This window comes from Sus scrofa, chromosome 11, assembly GCF_054392235.1.
Source record: "Sus scrofa isolate SSC_HxYL_T2T_F1_AM1 chromosome 11, Sscrofa_HxYL_maternal_Yorkshire_Landrace_v2.0, whole genome shotgun sequence".
In the NCBI taxonomy this organism is placed as follows: Eukaryota; Metazoa; Chordata; class Mammalia; order Artiodactyla; family Suidae; genus Sus; species Sus scrofa.
The window spans coordinates 8,206,697-8,228,112 of record NC_139393.1 but is presented as its reverse complement, the minus strand read 5'-3'; the positions used below and the strand labels follow the sequence as shown (position 1 = coordinate 8,228,112).

At 43.9% G+C, this 21,416-nt stretch overlaps 1 protein-coding gene across 7 annotated transcripts in view; it reads right to left on the bottom strand.

Annotated features, from left to right (window-relative positions):
• Positions 1 to 21,416, bottom strand: part of TEX26 (testis expressed 26) — a 30,201-nt gene that overhangs the window by 5,683 nt on the left and 3,102 nt on the right. For 2 of the 7 annotated variants that reach the window (XM_084981382.1, XM_084981383.1), the window contains exons 1-7: positions 21,266 to 21,390; positions 19,553 to 19,774; positions 15,038 to 15,122; positions 9,331 to 9,496; positions 7,977 to 8,133; positions 1,079 to 1,255; positions 195 to 356 (exon numbers count right to left, since the gene is read on the bottom strand). In XM_084981382.1, coding sequence (XP_084837508.1) covers positions 195 to 356; positions 1,079 to 1,255; positions 7,977 to 8,133; positions 9,331 to 9,496; positions 15,038 to 15,122; positions 19,553 to 19,691 — 886 coding nt within the window. In that variant the 5' untranslated portion in view covers positions 19,692 to 19,774; positions 21,266 to 21,390. Of the gene's footprint in view, positions 1 to 194; positions 357 to 1,078; positions 1,256 to 7,976; positions 8,134 to 9,330; positions 9,497 to 15,037; positions 15,123 to 16,455; positions 18,580 to 19,552; positions 19,775 to 21,265; positions 21,400 to 21,416 lie in introns of those variants that run through there. The other 5 variants (XM_084981384.1, XM_084981385.1, XM_084981386.1 and 2 more) reach the window with 5 other exon arrangements.

Here is a 21,416-nt window from a genome sequence, read left to right as displayed (position 1 = left end):
TCTTTTAAGAAAAATTTATTTTCAATGGGTTGAAGTTTGCTCGAAACTATGGGATGTGTTTTGAGTGTGTATATGTATATATATAGTGAATATATAACTCCAGTGGCTAAAAGTTGGAATGATTTCTATTTGGCATAAAGCAATGTATTACGATCTGTAAGTGATTAAGTAGTACACTCAAGAGCTCATCTTACCTTTGTGGGAAACTCTCTGAAGGTACTCTGTGATTTGAGAGGGAGTAAATGAGTTCAAAACTGTTAAGAAATCCAGACAGGCTTTCCCGTAATCACTCTGGTATGTGGTCTGCTTCTTTGTGCGCTCTTGGTTCCTCATGTGGCTGTGCAGCACGGAAGGGACTGGAGGCACGAGGAAAGGGGGGAAAGGAAGATGTCACTGAGCAAAGACGTCCTGCCCTTGTTTGTGGGACGGGCCCCTGACAGCCCTGAACCCAACTTGGAGCTTAAGTAGCATCTCTAATGGTACTGGAAGGCGACTAGTCTGAAATACTACATGATCCCAACGCAACGTCATGGCAGGAACAACCATTATCTCAGGCTGACACCAAATTATCCTATTAACCAGAAACTTGGAGGTGGCTTGGTCAGGGAACTTTTAAAAACTTTTCTGCTGGAAACAACAGGAATTGAGATCATAAAAGAACACTCAAGTAGAATGGTGGCTAAATCTGAAGATGCCTGAAGGCTGTGCCACGTGGATATATTTCCAGGGCATAACTGACAAGTCTCATTTGATTTCCACCTAACTTTTCTTGGGATTGTTTTATAGCAACTAAATGCATCCTTTTATCTTATAAGGGGGAAATATTTCCCAATTCCAACCACTGTCCCTCCCGGGCAGAGGAAACACTCATTTCATGGCATAAGCAGTTGGTTCTAAGACTTCTGTACCCCCTGGGTTGGAGCCTGGGGGCCACAGAGTTCCAGTGTTGATTCGGTGCAGGAGTCACTGGCATTCTCCATGACTGTCATCAGAGTCACCTACCAGGGTCCTATGTGCTGAGGAATCTTGGAGCAGTAATGGTCTATGACGTTGTTTTAAAAGCTATAGGTGTACTTACCTAGACCCTTAGACGCAATGGGTAGGCTTGAATAGCATCCATATTTGAAACTAAAATCCTGAAGTTCAGGAATTTTAGCTGGAATTTGGTAATTTCGTCGAAATTCAGTGTCTGCAGGATGGGGAAGTAACTTTTTCCATTCCGAAAACATCTGAGAATGTTGCTTAATCTTCTGAGCTGGGGTGGGAGTACAAATGGAAGGCAATAATTACTCCTTGTAAGCTATGTCTAAGTGGCATCATGGTTTCATTCTCTTTTGCTTTGGGCAGTAGCTTCCACTTTACCACACTAAAACCTACTCTTCTTGCATTTAGAGGTATGGTCAATGTACTTTTTTATGAATATTTCAACCAAGAAATAATTTTCTGCTTTTTCAGGCACAGGAAGGATATGCTCAAAGATTAGAAATAGTTTCTAATGAGTATATTGTACATCAGTTAGGAGTGTTCTTTTGTTTCTGCCCCATGGACAGAAAAAGCCAGCCTCATTCCAGGAGTCCTGCCTAGTCCCTCGGGCAGGGGTGAGGGAGCAGAGTGAGAGATTTGAGACAGGTATGGCTGCCATATAAAACATAAGATGCCAGTTAAATTTGAATTTCAGATAAACAATGAATAATTGTCTAGTGTAAGCGTGTATACGTACTCGTTTTTCACCTATTCCATGTCATTATTCAAATGTAACTGGGCATCCTGTATTTTTATTTGCTAGATCAGGCAACCTTAGATGGGGCAGTGCATATCCTCCCCGTGGTCTGGAAAAGAACCACTCAAAGGAAAAGACGGAAGGTTTGATGGGAGGTTAGGCAACATCATTGTCATTTGCAGACGATAGCACTTTTAGTTTTGGAAATAACTCTGCTAGCAAATATCCATTAGACCTATCACTGAATAGCTCTGAAACACTGGCTAAAACCAGGCTCCACTAGATTAACTGAAGACAGAGTCACAAGTCATTTCACTTAGAATGAGTTCACCCCTAATGCTTGCTACGAAATGTTGATTCAAAGGCATATTGTACAACCCCAACTTTAATCAGGACAAAGATGTTAAAAACATGCCTGTCATGAGCAACGTCACCATAGTGCTAATTACTACCGACACTGACCTCGATTCTTCTTCCAAAGTCATTTTTCAATAGGTCTTTTCAAAATCAATTCAGATGTACGCTGCATAGCAAACAATATGTGATGTCATCTATTGGCACCCAAGAGCATTTTAATATTGATCTTTTAAAAAATGATCTCTGTCTGGGCCAGCACAGAGCGAAAGGGCTTCACTCCGTGCTGCCTCTTAATTTAGATGACTCAGGAAGAGGGACGTGGGTACTCAGAGGTCCCTGCAATGACCTCATAAACTACCCGAGGAGAAGGCAAGGTTATAGCGAGGGGAAAACACCAGGGCTCAAACATCAGGCTATTGCTTAAGATATTTTGGAAAGCTGTCAGGTGTTGTTCCTAGGAGCTGCATCAATAAACAAATTCCTGTTGAAATACTCCATGCAGATGCCTATCCTTCTCCCTGAGCCACCACTAAGGAGAAAGTGGTTTCGCTTCCTGTCTGTGTTTTGTGCCAAACTTAGAGATAATTAAAATATTGTCATACCTTTACAACCTCAAACTAGTGTGATTAGAAAGACAGATATGGGACCCACAGACAGCCTATGTGAGATCTTGCAACCATAACCTTGGAACTGTGGTTCTTTTTTCTTTTGGCCAGACCCACAGCATATGGAAGTTCCCGTGCCAGGGCATGAATCCAAGCTGCAGCTGTGACCTCTGCCACAGGTGCAGCAACACTGGATCCTTAAGCTGCTGCACCACACCAGGAACTCTTAGGAACTGTGGTTTTCACATGGAGTTAATGACCTAGGAAAGGTATTCTGAAATATACCAGCTAAACCTCCTCCCAGCCATTGAGAATTTCTAGATGAAGGACCCAGGCACTTGTACTGTGAACAAGCTTCCCAAATGCTTGAAAATCACTGACTCGGAGTTTTGGAGAAGGTGCTGCAGAAGCCCAGAGAGGGTGCAGTGGGCTCTGTTAGAGGCAGGGAAGGAAGACAAAAGTCAAAAGGCAGTCACACATACATACAAAAAAACCCCCACAAGAGTTCCCATCGTGGTGCAGTGGAAACAAATCCAACTAGGAACCATGAGGTTGTGGGTTCGATCCCTGGCCTTGCTCCATGGGTTAAGGATCCGGCATTGCCGTAAGCTGTGGTGTAGGTTGCAGATGAGACTTGGATCTGGCATTGCTGTGGCTGCAGCATAGGCCAGCAGCTATACCTCTGACTGGACCCCTAGCCTGGGAACCGCCATATGCCGTGGATGCAGCCCTAGAAAAGACAAAAAGACGAAAAAAAAAAAAAAGAAAAAAAGAAAAGAAAGAAAGAAAAAAAAAAGGCAGTCACAGCAGAAGGTGTGTTTTGATGGTGGGTCAACACTGAAGCAAAGAGGCACATGTGTTCTTTAAACGTAGTCTAGTTGGCAGGAGCGTGAGGCATGCAGGGCGGGGAGGAGTAGCCAAAGGTGAAGAAGGAAAGTCAGGAACCAGGCTGTGAAGGGTCTTGAGGGGCTGGTCCAGGTGGACCCAGATGGACCAGCTTAGAAGTGGAGCAATTGGAGATGAAGATGCAGAAAAGACAAAGGTCAGGCTCTAGGTTTACTCTGAGTTCCCCTGAAGATAAAGATTAAGCCTTATTCGTCACTGGTCCTTAGTACATATCATCGTAGTAGACCTCATTATTTACTAAATTAATGCATGAACAAAAGAAAAAACAGGAACATAATTGCTATGTATTAGCAGTTAACCTGAATGATACTCTAATGACCACCTATGTGAGCTATGCTTAAAGCAACTCTTAGTTCTTTTCTTCTTTTTCTTTTTAGGGCCACACCTGCAGCATATGGAGGTTCCCAGGCTAGGGGTCAGCCTACGCCAGAGCCACAGCAAAGCGGGATCCCAGCCGCATCTGCGACTTACACCACAGCTCACGGCAATGCCGGATCCTTAACCCACTGAGCGAGGCTATGGATCGAACCTGCAATCTCGTGATCCTAGTCGGGTTTGTTAACTGCTAAGCCACAAAGCTAACTCCTCAACAAATTGTTTCATTGTCTTTTTAAACTTTCATGTTTTTTCTAAATGGCCATTCCTGCAGCATATGGAAGTTCCCAGGCTGGGGACTGAACCTGTGCCTCTGCAACAATCTGAGCTGCTGCATTCAGATTCTTAACCCATGGTACCACAGTGGGAACTCCTGCAATGTTTCATGTTAATGAGTTTCTATAGCAGTTTTAAGAGAAGTTCCTTATACAAAAGGACCTGAGCAACACCTGAAGTCCCCATAGTGGTACTGAAGTCTGGACAGAGAAGAAAACCTGACCCAAGGCTAACCAAACCTCCAAGACCTGGCATCCTCCTAGGAACCACCTCTGCCCCACGGGAGGTCAGCTCCCTCTGGTTTCTTTTCCACTTGATAAAGGTGATACCACAGCAGTTATAGCCTAGAGGGAGAAACTGGCCCTTTAAGATGAGATATGGCATCTGCAGAAAGGTCCCACCCTTTCTATATAATCTATAGCAAGGACTGTTCAAAACCACTAGGACCATGGGCACATAATCCATAGCCAAGTGAGAACCAGCTCTGCTGTCTTTATCTGATGTTCTAATTCGTCAAAGTCAAGTTCTCCAAGCCTGGATGTGAAAACAATCACCTTTTAGTGCTTCTCACTCATTTGCCTTAATTAGATTAGGAGGATACAAAGAAAAGACACGGCCCTGTGCTTCGAAGGCTGAAGCTCTCAGAGAAACAGATACGGAAAGGATGATCACAGCATTAGCTGATAAATGCTGCAGAAGAAGAAAGGACAGAATCTACTAAAACATGGAAAGGCCACCGACCCAAACCTGGGGAGTCAGAGGAGACTCCTGAGACACAGACTAAAATTATGGACACACATAGGCTGAAAAAGGGAGGGAGAGGCCGTCCTTGGGGAGGAGGCAGCATGCTGAGGGCACGAAGCTGCAGGGGGCATGGTGAGCTGGCAACTGGTCTCGTAAAGTGTGTGGGGGCTGGTGAGGGAGGATGCTGGAGTGGTGGGCAAGGGCCAGTCAGACTGTACAATCTCAGCCTAAGGCATTAGCTTTTATGCTGAGGACCACGGCGGGGAGCGGGGCTGGTCACCGAAAGGCTTTAAGCTGAAAGGTGGGAAACTCACTACGGCTCTAATATGGGCAGTGGGCTGGAGGAGACAAAACTGGAGATGGGGGTGGATTAGAGGTCATCCAAGGGAGAGGCCATGGGAGGCTGAACGGAGGCCATGGCTGGGGAGGGAGAGGAGCAGATGGAGGAGAGAGATTTAGGAGGGAGTCTTGACAGGTCTCGGGTATTTATCCACACATGGGGAATGGTAATTTGTGCATGTTGAAAGGACAACTCTGATGGGAAGCTCAAAGACACCTTTTCAGCATGCTGACATTTCAGATGTTTCTCTGCAAGTGTGGAGGTCCTCTGACCTACCCATCTAGCTTTAGAGAGTGTGCTTTCCATACACCCTTTATCATTCAGCGAATATTGACATAGCAGCTCCTGTCCACCAGGACTAGACTACACACACACTGCACAAGGTCCTGACTGAATAAGGGCCTTTGGGGCACTTACTGGATAGTGGAGGAAGGAATTAAAAAAAAAAAAAAAACCAGCAGAAAACAATCAGTAAACATATGCTCTCACAGGCAAGGTGACATTTAAGCTGGGGAGTGACAAGTGAAAGCACAGAAAGAGCTTTCAGGCAGCACAGATGAGCTGAGCACTGACTGAAGGTGGGATAAAGGTTGGCATCTTAAAGGAATCTTTTAAAGGCTCCTGTAGCTGGAGCCTGGGGAAGGAGAGGGAGGAGCGAGAAGGGAAGGTGAGGAGGTAAGCAAGGGCCAGGCCAGCCTTTAGGGGCCTTATGACTCCAGAGAAGGCCCTGCACTGTGGATGTCAGTCAAAGTGCAAGGAAAGCCAGAGGAAGGAAGCGACAGAGTGATATGACCCAATTTAGACACGTGAAGAACCTCTGGCCACCACACAATGATGGAAGGGCAGGAATCCTGGCTGTGACGCAAGAAGATCAGTACTGGGGAGGGAGAAGGTGATGACTTGGGACCCTCAGGAGACTTCTACTTGGTCCCCAAACCCTCAAAACCAGGGGTCTGATGAGGGAGGGGCTTGGGGAGGAGAGACGGAAACGCAGAAGACTTCAGGATGGTGGATAGTTGCTCTGTAAAGGAATCAGGAACCCTAAGGAACTCTGTTAGAGGGCAAAGAGGAAAAGACCAGAGGGAAGGAGACAAAGAGGTAGGGAAAACCGTGAGTGTGTGGTGTCTCAGAAGCTCAAAGGAAGTGTGTTTTCAGAAAGAGCAAGCGGCTCCCAGCGTTGAATGCTGCTAGGAAAAAAATCCACCTAGGGCTGTTGGGCACCTTGACAAGAGCAGTTCCGATGATGAGATGGGGGCAGAGAGCAGACTGGACGATTAAAAGTGGAGAGGTTGGCAGTGCTTTCCAAGTGCATGGTATCCACGCATATATGACTCCTCCCTCCCCACACTTGACGGGAATAATAGATTAGAGAGGTTAACACCTTTTTAGAACATGAAAACCACGTGGAGATGCGGCAACTGAATGATCAAAGTATAGGAAGCTGAAACTAAGGGTCTGGGGACAGGGATAACAAAAAGTGAGCTAATCCACACTACAGAATTCCAACAGGCTCCAACTTGGAGGTAACTGGTACAGTGGAAGACTGGTTGTGAGGCCTGGGGCTGAAAACAAGGGGCCTGGGAAAGAGCTTGGATACGATGTGGTTTGAGTTCCCTGGGTCACCATCTTAACCTCATGCAGTCACATGACTACCCCTTCCAAGCCAGAAGATTACCTGGTGCAAGACTGAACCAAAGAAGCCCTGGGTTCAGGGACACCAGGCACAGTAGAAGGTGGTGTACTGAGATCCTGGATCAGAAAAAAAGGGATTCAGTGTGCTCACCAGGCACACAGAAAACTAAAAGTCAATTATTAACTCTTGTTAAAAAAAAAACAAAAAAGGAAAAAAGAAAATGGAAAGGAAACGTAGCCATAAAATACCATCTGGCTCAGCAGTAAATGTTTACATAAATCTAATATATCATCATAATCATAATGTAAACACTAGCAATTGAATTAACCCAAAATTTGGAATATAATTATATTGAGAGAATGGATGGAGGGAGAGTGAGAAAGAATTAGAGGAGGGCTAAATCCTCAATTACCATAACAGGAAGTAAATAATACTGTCTGAAATTGATGAATCGAAGATAGCAGCTGAAGCATATTATTTTAAAATATGGAGCCTCACATAAGACAAAATGGTTGAAAGGATGGAAACTGATTGCCAGTGGGAGTAGGTCCGGGAGTGGAGAGAGGTGGGTCGAGGAACTGCTACTTCAGTGTGAGCCTTTAGGCAACGATTGGATTTAACTATAGGCACATATTAGGTTAATAAAAGTAATTTTAATTTAAGTAATTAAAAAATAGTAAACAAGCAGTTCAGAGTCGAAAGTAGCATGTGTAACTCGACCCTGTCATCTTCTCCTGGCTCATCTGTCCTTGTCCTTTGGATCCAGGAAGCCTTTCCTGACCTCCTCCCCACATCAGACTGGATCTCCTACTGTGTGCCCACAGCTCCCTGCGCTTCCCACAGTGTGCACCTTTTTCCAGGTGCTAAGTAGGTCAGTTACTGTTTCCTAAGACGTCTTTTTCCATGTCTCTCTGTCTCTCCTGTGAGTTCCTTGAGGGAACAGACTGCTTCTGTGTTGCTCACCACTGAGGCTCGGACACCTAACACATTATCAGGGAAAGAAGAAAAATAAATGTTTACCTGTCGTTCTGTCCACAAAGTCTCTTCTTGTCTGGGAAGTAAACTGATCTGATATTGCCTTCCTAACCTCGTCCATTGAAGCAGCGATTTTCCAAGGGAAGTAGCTCTTCACTGATGCTGTGGGTGGACCTTGAGGTAGTGTCCAGACAAAGAGGTCCTATCAAGACAAACACAATTTTCAAGAAAACCCATGTGGGTTCATGTCATGGAAGACCGAACATGTGTGTTTGTGTGTACGTATTCTTCTGAGTCCTTTACACCCAGCTGCCACATTGACGTTGCAGGGTATACAGGGAGCTGTCTGCTCACCCAGTTGTAACATGGTACATTGTGATTTCTTTGGCTTTTCATGTTGAAGACAAGAAAATGTGACTGGAAGAAGCGGTCCTATTTTGAATATATTTTGTAGGTAAATAAGGTTTCCTGGTGCATAGAATGTGGGGTGTGAAACAAAGAGATGGGCCACGCATGACTCCAGGGATTGAGTTCCAAACAGGTGGAAGGATGGAGTGGCCATGAACTGAAATGCGGAATGGTTTAGACTTAAGAGGACACTCAGGCATTCAGATTGTGGGAATGTGATGTTTGAGCAAACTTCCAATAGGAGCTCTTAAGAAGGTTGTTGAATAAACAAATCTGAGTTGAGGGGAGTGAACCAGGCTGAAGAAAATTTTGGAAGTCATGTCTTATAGTTGAAATAAAATACGACTGGATGAGATCACCAAGCTAGAAACTAGAAGAGCCTTGAGGATTAAACCATTAAGAGGTCAACGATAAGTGGGAGAAGCGGCAAAAGAGACTGAGAGGGAGTGGGCAGTTCTGAAGGAGAAATTCCAAGACAATGTGTTGTACTAGAAGCCAAGTGAGAAAGCGAAGGAGAAAGGACTCCTCATTGTGTGAAATGCTGGTGACAGGTCAGGGGAGATGAGGATAGAGATCTGGCCATTGGATTTAGCAGAGTGGATTTCACTGATGACCCTTAAAAGGGCAGTTTTGGTAGATTGTAGGGAGGAATGCCAGATTCACGTGAGATGGAGGGCTTCTTGGAAACATGGCAGGAAATGTACAAGAATGGCTGGCAATAAATACTGTGTGCCTGAATGAATGAGTAAAAGGTAGAACATAGAACCATTCACTGCTTGAAGGCTTTGCCCTGCAGTCACTGCTAAGCCCAAGTAAACTGGTTTTCTCCAAGACACTGAGTGGAAATTGCCCTGAGAAGGTGAGGGAAAAAATAGTCTAAGAAGGACCATAGCTGTAGATGATGAAAGCTCTTTGGGATATATCCAAACTCTCACTCTTAAGGATGACCAACACCATTTTAAATTCAAAGGGCATACAACTATTATCTTACTTGACTGGGGTGAAATTTCTGCCTCTTGACTCCTCTTGAAGTCCCAGTGTTGACTGAATCTTCTTTCGAATATGCTTTCCAAACATACTCATCGTTGTACTGTGTCTGATTGGGAATGGGATCACTAAGTGAGTATGCATATCCAAATCTTCTGGTACTTTTTTGACTGTAAGAAAAGAGTGGAAACTAGAATAAGGGTTTTAAATACCCAGTCTCACAACAGTATATATTGTACACATGGTTGGCTTAAGACCTGATATCAGAAAATAATTTAATTTCCAGATTTTCCCAAAGAGAAACAATCCTATACCTTAGGATGGTCCTTAACAAACATAGAGGATGGAGTTCCCATTGTGGCACAGTGGAAATGAATCCTATTAGTATCCATGAGGATGTGGGTTCGATCCCTGGCTTTGCTTAGTGGGTCAGGGATCCGGTGTTGCCGTGAGCTGTGGTGTAAGTCGCAGACTCAGCTCGGATCTGGTGCTGCTGTGGCTATGGGGTAGGCTGGCAGCTGTGCTCCAATTAGACCCCTAGCCTGGGAACTTCCATATGCTGTGAGTGCAGCCCTAAAAAGAAAAAAAAAAAAAAAGGAGGGGAGTCCAAATACGAAGTTTAAAGGAATCATTTGAAATTCATTAATTTTTTAAATTAATTTTTTTAAAGAGCTGAGTACTCTTCTGTATAAACAGTACTTCAGTGTAACCAAATACTTGGTGAAAAATAAATATTCCAGTCAATAAAAGGAAGAAATACAAGAATTGGGATACCATTGGTTTGCAAGTCCCTAATGAAATAATGCATCTAGGCTGTGATCAGCACTTGGCACTCTGAATACACATGCACACCACCACCTATAAATATTGTTGTCAAAATATCCAACCCGAATCAGATGAAATCTTTGGAATATCACACTATAGGAAATACATGAAAAAAAAGGATATTTTTTAATGACATGATTGGGTTGGAATCAGAAAAATCCAGAACCACAGTCTGTTTCTTCAAAAAAGAAATTCTTGGGAGAAAAGTGGAAGAACCTGTAGATTAAATGAAGTAAGAGAATGCAAAGCATAGATCTTGTCTGGATTCAATTTCTAACCAACTGTTTACTTTTTTTAAAAAAACATGAGACTGGAGTTCCCACTGTGACGCAGTGGGATAGGTGGCATCTTGGAAGCACTGGGACACAGGTTTGATCCCTGGCCTGGCACAGTGGGTTAAGGAACCAGTGTTGCCACAGCTGCGGCTTAGGTTGCAACTGTGGATTGGATCCGATCCTTGGCCCAGGAACTCCATGTGCCACTTGGCAGCCAAAAAAGAAAAAACAAACAACCAAAAAAAAAAAAAAAAACGAGACAATTGGAGGAAATTTGATTGCTGATTGGCTATTGGATATTAAGCAATTGCTTTTTTAGATGAGATAATGGTATTGTTATATATTTTTAAAGAGTGCTTATCTTTCAGAGATACATAAAAACATATTTAGAATTGACACGATATAATGTTGACTTTGCTTCAACATTATCCAGTGGGAAGGCTGGGTAGAGGATGTACATTAAAAAATGTCCATGTGTTGTTGATTACTGTAGCTGGATAATAGCTTGAAATTTATTACATATTCTTTTGCGTATGTCTAAATATTTCACATTGACCTTTTTTAAAAAGGGGGAAGGAGCAAGGTTAGATTCAGGTTATGTCTGTAAGAAACCAAACATCTGGAATGTGGGATACTTCTGGATGCTGGACTCTTTCACTTGTTCAGATGTGCAGATTCAAGTAAGACAGTGGCCGTCAATCAAAGTGAAGTCATCAAAGGTGCACGAAGATTTTCCAAAGGGAACAAAGTACAAACTGCTTTAAAAGAACTGATTTTCACATTTGCATTTCTCAGAATACGCTTTCCTAACGTGTGTGTTTGCCGGGAACAAACCTGCACATCTGTATGGGTCTTTTCCTTCCCTCATCCCTTTCGCCCTTTCTTATAAGGTGCATTACACCCCGGGGCCGAAGTCTCCCACAGTGAGAAGGGTGCCTGAGGAAGGGAAACTTTGTTACGGTGATTCAGGGCACGCCCTGGTAACCCCAATTCCATGCACTTGCCTAGGGCTTGCGATTCCAGGTCAGGAGTGAAAGGCGGGGCTATAAGCAGAGCACTTGGCCTGTGTGGGGATATTCTGAACAGAGGTATACTGCAGAGTAAGGACGAGTTAATCCTCCTCTGTTAGGAAACGTTCATCCCTCTTTAAAGAGAGCAGAGAATATAGATGCTTAGCATGGCTCTTTCCCCCACATATTTAAAGGAAAGCATTTTTCCAGCTTTTAAAAGGTCCCTAGGACGTGTCCTTAACTGGAAAGAAGAGCATCTCTTTGTAGATGAAGCAGTAGAGGCTGAATGCTGGCTCTTCAGTGTGCCTGGCATCTCTCTGAGACTATCAGAATTTTAAAGATTTACTGGATAAAACTGGTACTTAAAAAATCTTGTGATCTTTCTTCAGATTTCTATATTTATCATTCAATAAAGTATTTAAATTTTTTTTTAATTGTCGTACCCGCAGTATATGGAAGTTCCTGGGCCAGGGACTGAATCTAAACCACAGCTGCAGCAATGCTGGATCCTTTAACCCAATGTACTGGGCCAGGAATGTACTGGGCCAATGTACTGGGCCACACCTCCACAGTGACCTGAGCTGTTGCAGTTGGATTTTTAACCCACTATGCCATAGTAGGAACTCTTAAATCTAATTTTTAATTTTTAACCCAAACAAATTATGAAATATTTACTTCAATACAGCCAGTCCTCCTTTTATTTTATGATATAAACTATTTGACAATACATCAAAGCATATGCTGACTTGTCAGACTATTATTTTTGACTATATATAACTTTCTCTTTCACTAAATGCATTGTAAATGTTTGATTTGATGTCTAAAATAACCAGTGGAATTGTTTCTGATTTTTATGCATGGTATTATTTAAATATTCCCCAAAGTCAAGCACCAGAGTTCTACACACATGAGAACATACTGAAATAAGGAACCTCATTTTTTCAAATTATACTCCTCACTTCATAGATAACTTACATTTTTAGCTACATATTTCATTGCATAATTTTTATTACTTGGAATAATTAATCATATTAGACCTGAATCTTTTTACTCTTCCCCTAACTTTTAATAATCTTCCCAAAAATATGTTTTTCACAATTTAATATGTTTTTCAAAATTACATATTATGAAAATATGTAATTTTCATAATATTCGTCAAGGCATGTATTAATGCACTAACATTTATTTGAACTGGAAGTATAGTCAGATTTTATTTTGACAGGAAGTAAACCTAATTTCACTTGTTGGTTGGACAAGCTAGGCAAACATGGCCTAATCTGTATGAGTTAAATCCTTAGCTCAAAGATTTTGATAAAAATATATTTAAAGTATGTAATGACAAAAGCATTTGTATAATAAGATGATTGTATTGGTAAACATTTATTGAAATTAATATTCCTATTTTCCAAGTCCTTTTTGAGTAAATGGTATTAAACAAGTTTCTTCCAAGTGAAGGAGTAACAGATGTAATTTAACAGTCATTTGTGAAGACGTGTCTTTTTGGTATACGTCTCAGAAAATGTGATATGGAATGACTCAATAACTGGATGACAAATCATCTAATTATTTGCTTTCAGTAAACTTGAAGGAGCACCCAACCAAGCTGTCAGCCGATCAATCACTAAAAATCGTCTTGTGATTTTTGGCACATAACTCAAAAAGAGTTCAGAGTACTGAACGACAATGCAACACTAAAACTCCTTTCATTCACATCTACTTAATTATGCGAACAAGGTTTCTCAACAATAGCGCTTATAAATTGGAAAAAAAAAAAGCAGCAGGAAAAATTGATGCTGAATGCGGTTTCATTCCAGAAATAATAACGCTCGAATCCTGAGACATAAGGTAATTGAAAACAAAAGAGCCCCGTTTATCTCATTTAGATGCAATTCCAAAAAATTTACTTTTGGTGTTTAGTAATTACTAACATTTGTTATGTATAAATTGCTTTGAGCAATTCCGTACTAAAAATAATTGCGATAACTCAATACTTAGGGTCAGATAACATGTTTAAAAATTAATTTCAATTAATATACTGAAATAGTTGCAAAGAGGTATAATGGAGTGATCAATAAGTTGCTTTCAAACACAAAACATATTAGAGCAGGGTAAAATCTATGGAGGAAGTAGAGTGGGAGTAAGAGGTCAAGAAGGAAAGAGAATGAAATAATTGCCTCTTAAAGGAGAGCTTGTTTCTATATATTTTTTAAAGTATCAGAGTGTACCCATTGGCTAAGGTGGTTAGATTACCCACTAGTTCTTGTTAAGGAAATGATTTGATGCTTTTGTTTTAAAATGTCGATACTGGGGATGGGTTGGAAGGTTTATCTTTTACAACCATTTTAATTTATGGTAACAACTTTTCTGTGAGCTTAAAAAATATGCGAATTGGAAGATCACTGACCTAGACTCTGTAACTACCCATTTGGTTGTGGCTTTCACCCAAACTTTTCTTCTTCAGACAACTGTCCTTGACTGGGGAGCTGGTGTAATTGTTACTGTCAGATGCTAAATCTCCTGGTGAGGGGACATAATATGACTCAGCGGGATAGCCAGGAACTCGGAAATCAGGAGTCCCACAGCCCTACACTTTTTGGAAGTCTGTCATTTATTAGGCTGGGGAAAAAAGAATGAAAAAACTGGGGGTGACTTCTTCGTACTAGTCACTGGACTGGTGCTTTCATTTTGTCCGCAAGAACCACCTCAGGCAGGATCATCCTTCCAGCCTAAGGTGGTTGTTCAGAGGACAAAATACATTGCCAACTGTCTAACCGAGTCATGGATGGCTTGCTACTCACTTAAGAGGGCACAGAGAATAAGGGTTAGAGCCGGAGGCTGAGGCTGGAGCCCAATTCTGCCTGCCACCACCACCGTGATCTTGTCAATACTCTGCCTTCTCAACAACGTGAACTTTTAAGGTGGAAAGATCCTCTCTATTGGAAGCAATTTACAGCGTAAACAGGAGCAGTCGAAGGTCCTGCATGCTGATTTCCCACCTACCCCCAGTGCAATGAAAGATGGCAGGGCTTTCCCAGCCCCACCCTATCTCACCTACCAACGAGCTCAGAGAGGCAGCTGATGGAGAGAAATTCCCATCACCCTCAGCTCAGGTCAAATTGGAGGAGAAGTTGCAAGCCAACCAACGTGGCTTTAGGAAGCAAGAAGAGGAGGGGAGAAGGTAAGAGTAAGGGAACTGTGGTCTTGTTCTAGCTTCCAAGACTAGTATTGGGTGGAAGTGCTAACAATTATTCACTTATCCATTCATTCGGCTGTCACTGCCTGCCTACTATATACCAGGCAGTGGACTCAATTCATGCTCCATGTTTAGGTAGCACAATTCTATCAGCTATATACTGGCATGATACACGGTGGCTTTACAAAGGATCCATGTGTTAATTTTCTTAATTTTCCAGGGATGCTGTTTGAAGGGGGAAAGCCCCTGTGATGCCTGGAGGAGACCTGTCCGTGCAGTGGGTCTTGTCTGAGTACATTTTCTAGAAGCCTTCTCTGATGACTCTCTTTGGGTTTTGGATTCTGAATAACTGAAGACAGGGGAACAAACTGAAGTACGTCTATTGCTCTGATTCAAATAGGGATATACCGAATTAAAGCAGGCACCTCTCCCATCTTGGGTGTGAAGGCGGTCCTCATCGTGGTGGCGTAAGAATCCCAACTGATACCACCTGCTAGAACACAATACAAACAGTTTGACGTGTGGCCAACCAGCATATTTTGACCAAGTGTTGTTTCTAATAATTAGAATAATTTTGCAAGAGACAAACATTTTTTGGGGGGGAGTTCTATGCATTTTATTTTTTTCCCTTGTTTTTGTTACTCAAATGAATTTATCACATCTGTAGTTGTATAATGATCATCACAATCCAGTTTCACAGGATTTCCATCCCATAACCCAAGCACATCCCCCTACCCCCCAAACTGTCTCCTCCGGAGACCATAAGTTTTTCAATGTCTGTGAGTCAGCATCTGTTCTGCAAAGAAGTTCAGTCTGTCCTTTTTTCAGATTCCTCATGTCAGTGAAAGCATTTGATGTTGGTGTCTCATTGTATGGCTGACTTCACTTAGCATAATAATTTCTAGGTCCATCCATGCTGCATTTTTAGCAACATGGAGACAAACATTTTGGATGGTAATTTAGTCTAAAGGAAGATCCACTTGTGACCTCTATGAGGGAAGAGGGAAGGCTCAATTTGACTATCTGAGTTTCCCCCTAAATAAAAAAATAGACCTATTGTTTGGAGAATTCACATATGTTATTTTGAAGAATTCAAGCAATACAGAAAAATGTAAAGAAGATAGTTCATTTGAAACTCTCTCATCTTAAGACACTCACCATGGCTGTTTCAGTGCCTGGCTTTTCATGCATCATACTAGATACACCTGTAAAGGCATGAACTGATTTTACACCATGGGGGGCATCGTTTTACACGTCAGGTTCTCCCCCAGACCCCTCCTTTTTCGCTCCTTCCCGTCTCGGCTTGTCATCACACTCATCCCGCCCTTCCTCCCAGGTAGCCCATGCTAGCAACTAACTGTGCCTTTTTCTTTCCAGACTTTTTTTTGTTTGTTTGTTTGTTTTTGTCTTTTTGCCTTTTCTAGGGCCACTCCAGCAGCATATGGAGGTTCCCAGACTAGGGGTCAAATCGGAGCTGTAGCCGCTGGCCTACGCCAGAGCCACAGCAACTCGGGATCCAAGCAGCGTCTGCAACCTACACCACAGCTCACGGCAATGCTGGATCCTTAACCCACTGAGCAAGGCCAGGGATCGAACTCACAACCTCATGGTTCCTAGTCGGATTTGTTAACCACTGAGCCACAACGGGAACTCCTCTTTCCAGACTTTTATACGTGCTGATATAATCATATACAGATTGATATATACATATATAAATATATTAACATATTGGGTTTTAGTCCTTATCATTTTTTTTTTTTTTGGACAAAAAGGGCTCCCATTACACGTGTCCTTCACGTGTTATATGGGAAACCCCTCTGACTTGCCTGGTGTGGCTGCTAATTCATTCTTTGTGATGACTGTGCTGGATTCTTCGATATAGACGTTCCCTAAAGCTGTGACAGTAGGTGAGTTCAGCAGGAGAGGAGGTGTCATTAGAGGAGGTGATTCCAAAGGCTAAAGTCCAAACCCTCCCAGTGTCAAAAGGTTGGGGAGACGAGGAGGAGCAGGTGAAGAGGCTGAGCAGAGCAGTCAGTGAGGTGAGTGGAGGCCCAGGAGGCCTGGAGTCCTGACAGCCGTAGGAAGAACGTGTTTCCAGGGGCAGGGAGGGACCAGCTACAAGGGCAAATAGGCCCAGGAGGGTGAGGCCGGAGAGGTCACTGTTGGGCAAACAGGAGAATGGCTCTGCCCCAGCCTCCCACTGTCAACGACTACCACCAAATTACTTGGAAATCTATTTTTAAAATGTAATTCAGTCCTTCTCTCCTTCATATCTGCGCAGTTACCTGTGGCTTCTTACATTTCACCAGCACCTGCGTGGAAAGGATCCTTCAATATTTAAAAGATGCTAGCTGGGGTCCAGCACCTCAATTCCCACACAGTGCAGCCACCTTAAGGCCTGGATCTGTTCCTAGTCACGCATCCTAAGTACAGTTGCTGTAAAGCACCTTTCTCAAAGGTGTCTTCAATTTCCAAACTGTCTTAAAGTCTAGATGTCACCGCCTATATACAAAGCCCTGAAGAAGCATTTAGTTTTTGCCATTTAGTGCATCTATAACTATGCACCTGCTGCCTTCGCCCTGGTTGAGCTTCACCTCCGCCTGGAGGCTTCTTGCTCAGTGTAACTTAAGCCTTAGCCCCTGCCTGTCACACTCTGTCCCTCTGCTCCCAGACGGCTGTGTGGTGTCTATGCTCAGATTCCATTATGCTAGAAATGACATCATCCTTTGATTCACCTGCTTTAGAGGGAATCTCTGTAGACATTAAGCATTCTCTTCCGATCGCTGAATTCAGTGTTCTTTGTTAAGAGAATTTCAAGTAGGGACAAGTAGGTGGGGAGAAACCGTGAGGTGGTGTGGCTTTTAAAAGCAGCCGTCACTTAACATGATCCGAAACTCTAAGCTCGACCCTTAGAAGGATCAGGAGGGATCCTCTGCACAGAGACCTTCTTTTTCCTAAGCAGGCAACACCAGCCTGGGCCCAATCACTCTTTGTAAGATGCAGGGAAGGATCTGAGAGAGGAACATCCTGGATTATCAGCTGGGCCCTAAATGCAATTTCAACATCCTCATAGGAGAGCGGCAGAGAGAGATCAACCACAGAAGTGAAGGCCATGTGACCACGGAAGCCGAGACTGGAGTGATGGGGCTGCAGGCCCAGGATGCCAAAGGCCTCCAGGAGCCGGAAGACGCAGGAAGGATTCTCCCTGAGAACCGTCCTCAGGAGTGCAGCCGTGCCAATCCCTTGATTTGGGGCTTCTGGCCTCCACCATGTGAGAAAATAAATTTCTGCTGTTTTTTCAGCCACCAGCTTGTGGTAATTTACGGCAGCCCTTGGAACGAAGACAGCACTTAAGAGCCTAGTCGATAGCACTAGTTCGATAGCAATTAGCTCATGGTCGTCATCGTCAACCTCGTCCTATTTTGAGACCAAAGCTGGGCAGTGAGCCATCAGGCCTCCCCTTTGGAGGGTGACCCTTCCAGCGGCGGAGGATGGAGCAGCAGCGTGGCTACTGGAGACTCGAGGCTGGGATGAGAAGGGGCAGCCGCCACCCCCACCAGCGGAGGAGGAGCTTGGAGGCAGAATCAGTGAGACTTGGTGGTCAAACTGGGGTGTCAGCGAAGCTGCCCTTCCTTCTCCTCTGAGCAGCTGGGACCCTCCTTGCACAGTTTCTAAAGTCTAGGAGACCAAGGAGTGCAATTTTGCATATGCGGAGCTTGAAGACGTCCTGTGACTTCCAAATGCAGACAGATGGATATTCTGGTCTCAGATTTAGGAGCATCTGAGTTAAAGACTAGTGACGCATTGACTGGCACCTTTATGTAGCCTTGAAGCAGGAGATGGCCACTGACTTCAAGGATATAAACCAAAAAGGATAAAGAGCAGAGGATCTCAACATCTCCAGACAAGAGTGGGGAGAGCAGAGAGTGAAAGAAACTGAGACAGGGCGTCTAGAAAGGAGAAGGAGATTGAAGGGGAGTAAAGAGGGGGGCCTGGGGAGAAGCCTCTCCCTCCCCGCCTCTCCTCTTCACCTTGACACTGAAGAGAAACTTGGTCATAAGGATTTTTGTATTGAGGATTTTCATTCGCTCTTCTTAATTTACAAAGGGGCGAATGGGAGAAGAGTACCCATTCCTTTCATTCTCTTGGGACTACACTTCTAGAGAATTTGCAGTTGAACAGCCCCCACTGCTCTGTAGCCGCCAGGGAACCACAACTTCCCAGCTAGAGGGCTGCAGTGGGTTATTATTGCCATGAGAAAGGCCAGGATGGAGCTGACTACACAATAATCATGCCACTAGCATCACAGCTAGAGTGGCTCTCCCTCCACTGACACAAAAAGCTGACTTAGTAAACCCGCTTCATTTGCATTGCACAATTCAGATTAAAAGCACTGCCAGGGTTTGATACAAAATCACTTTGAAGGAAAAATTAGCGAAGGTTAGCAGTGACAGCTGAATGCCATAGCTCTCAGGCTCTGCCGCAGGTCACATGGGGGCCGCTAAGCAGGTCCACTTGGGGGAGGGGCACTTCTCTGCATTCTGCCCCTGCCAGAGCCTGGCCAGAATCTGGTGGGACCGCACTGGGTCTACTCTCTTCAGAGCCCCCCACCTCTGTCCCTTCTTTGCCTTTCGCCTTGTTCTCCTGAAAGTACTACTGCTCCCGTTTCCTGTCCCCTCCTGGACATTTTGTGGGGGTGTTCAAACACCTGAGCATTTTGGGAGGGGTTTGGCAGAAAGTATGGAGAGCTGGAAAGGGGTTCAAGGTCATGAACACCCTTTCATTCTCCCTGACTCCTAGCCTCTCCTTAAATTGAGCCCCACCCATGAGAAAGGCACAAACACTTGAAGCCCCAGGCAGCCTTCCCTCTGGGCACCCCCAGCTCCAGGAGAGACCCCGCCCCCGCCGGCTCCGCCGTCTTACTTGGCCGGATCTTGTTGCCATTTTGAGGGCACGGAGCCTCGGGCCCAGGCTCTGCCATTCTTGCTGGAAGAGGCTGCAGTGGGGACCCTTCCACCAGCTGGACTGGGTGCTGCGCGGCTGCTTTGTGACGCGTCTCCATGGAGACGCGGGTAAGGTTCCCAGCGGCTCAGCCAGGGCTGGAGAGGTGTAGGGCGCTCACCCAGGCTGGCTGGGGGCCACGTGCTAAAGCAAAAAAGATGTGTTTCTAGTAATGTGGACACCTTACTTTTGTGTATTTGAATAGTTCACACAGCGAGCTTTCCTGAGCATCATCTTGTATATTTGGGGATAGGAGCAAAAGGGGATTAGACTGAAGAGGAAGTAAAATTGTCAGATTTTCAACTGCAAATTTTCATCTATGCATAGCTTTCAGTTTAAGTCAATGAAGGCAAAGTTGTCAGGGATACAGCCATCACTGGGAACCGAGCATGAGGACAAAATCACAAATAATCTTGTGGAAGCAGAACTAGAACTGCTTTTTGAGACAGTTTCATGCTATCGGCCTGGTCAACCTGGCACAGGAATTGGGAGATGGCAGGAAGGTGAAAGACAAGTGTGCCTGGACAGAGGAGTGAATAGGGATGTGAGTGACAACTTTTTTTTTTTTTTTTTTGGTTTTTTTGCCTTTTCTAGGTCCGCTCCTGCGGCATATGGAGGTTCCCAGGCTAAGGGTCGAATCAGAGCTGTAGGCTGTAGCCACCAGCCTACGCCAGAGCCACAGCAACGTGGGATCCGAGCTGCGTCTGCAACCTACAGCACAGCTCATGGCAACGCCGGATCCTTAACCCACTGAGCAAGGCCAGGGATCGAACCTGCAACCTCATAGTTCCTAGTCAGATTCATTAACCACTGCGCCACGACGGGAACTCCGTGAGTGACAACTTTGCCTTCATCAAGCTACATTCCCAGCACCAAAAAATATGTTTTGTGATTGTCAATTTAATTGTTTTTCTGTCCCCAGAGATTAAACTGTGTCTCTCACCCCTACATATGTTATAGTTTTCCCAGTATGTGGAGGGTCTTTTATATTCAGGTTATTGGCAACTCCCAAGTAATTTGGCACAGAGCAGGTGCTTAGTAAAATACTGAATGCCTCCAGGTTAGAACACAGCTTTCGCCCACTTAAGTACAAAGAGAAAACAGTAAATATGCATGGAGACAGCCAGCACCATGTTTAGAGAGCAATTTATAACTGTCCCTTATCTTTTAAAGGGGTTATTCTAGCATAGACCTTAGGTGAACAGTGAAGTAACCAAAGGGAGTTTATCAAAGGCGCAGAACAGTCATCAGAGTAAGGATCCCATGTATGTGTATACATATATATATATACATATATGCAAGGAATTTCTTAAAAATGAAGCACTAAACCAGAATTCCCTGAGAGTAGAGTCCCATCAGGTAATAGAATGAACATAACACATTTAGACTCTCAAATGTATAGCAGTGAGTAGCAGGACACATTAGAAGGCACAGACTTCTGTCGATGTTATTAGAAGGAATGTCTAAATTAGGATTTAGTAGTGGAGTCTAAACTAGGAAAGTAACACGCAATAACAAATTACTGTCTGGAAATAGTAGAGCTAATTAGCATGGCACAATTTAAGAGAAATATAGTTTAAAAATAGAGCAGTGAGTATATAGAATTTTAAAAGTGAATTTTTATTAATATCTTACGTTTGTCTCGTCTTGGGCAAGATGCTTGGGTACCCACTTCACGGAGGGCCAGAAGATCTGTCACTTTCTACCTGGGCGCCTTGGCAGGAAGCAGATACTCCTCTGAGCCCCAGCTTCCTTATCTGTAAAACGAGTATATGAGTACCTACCT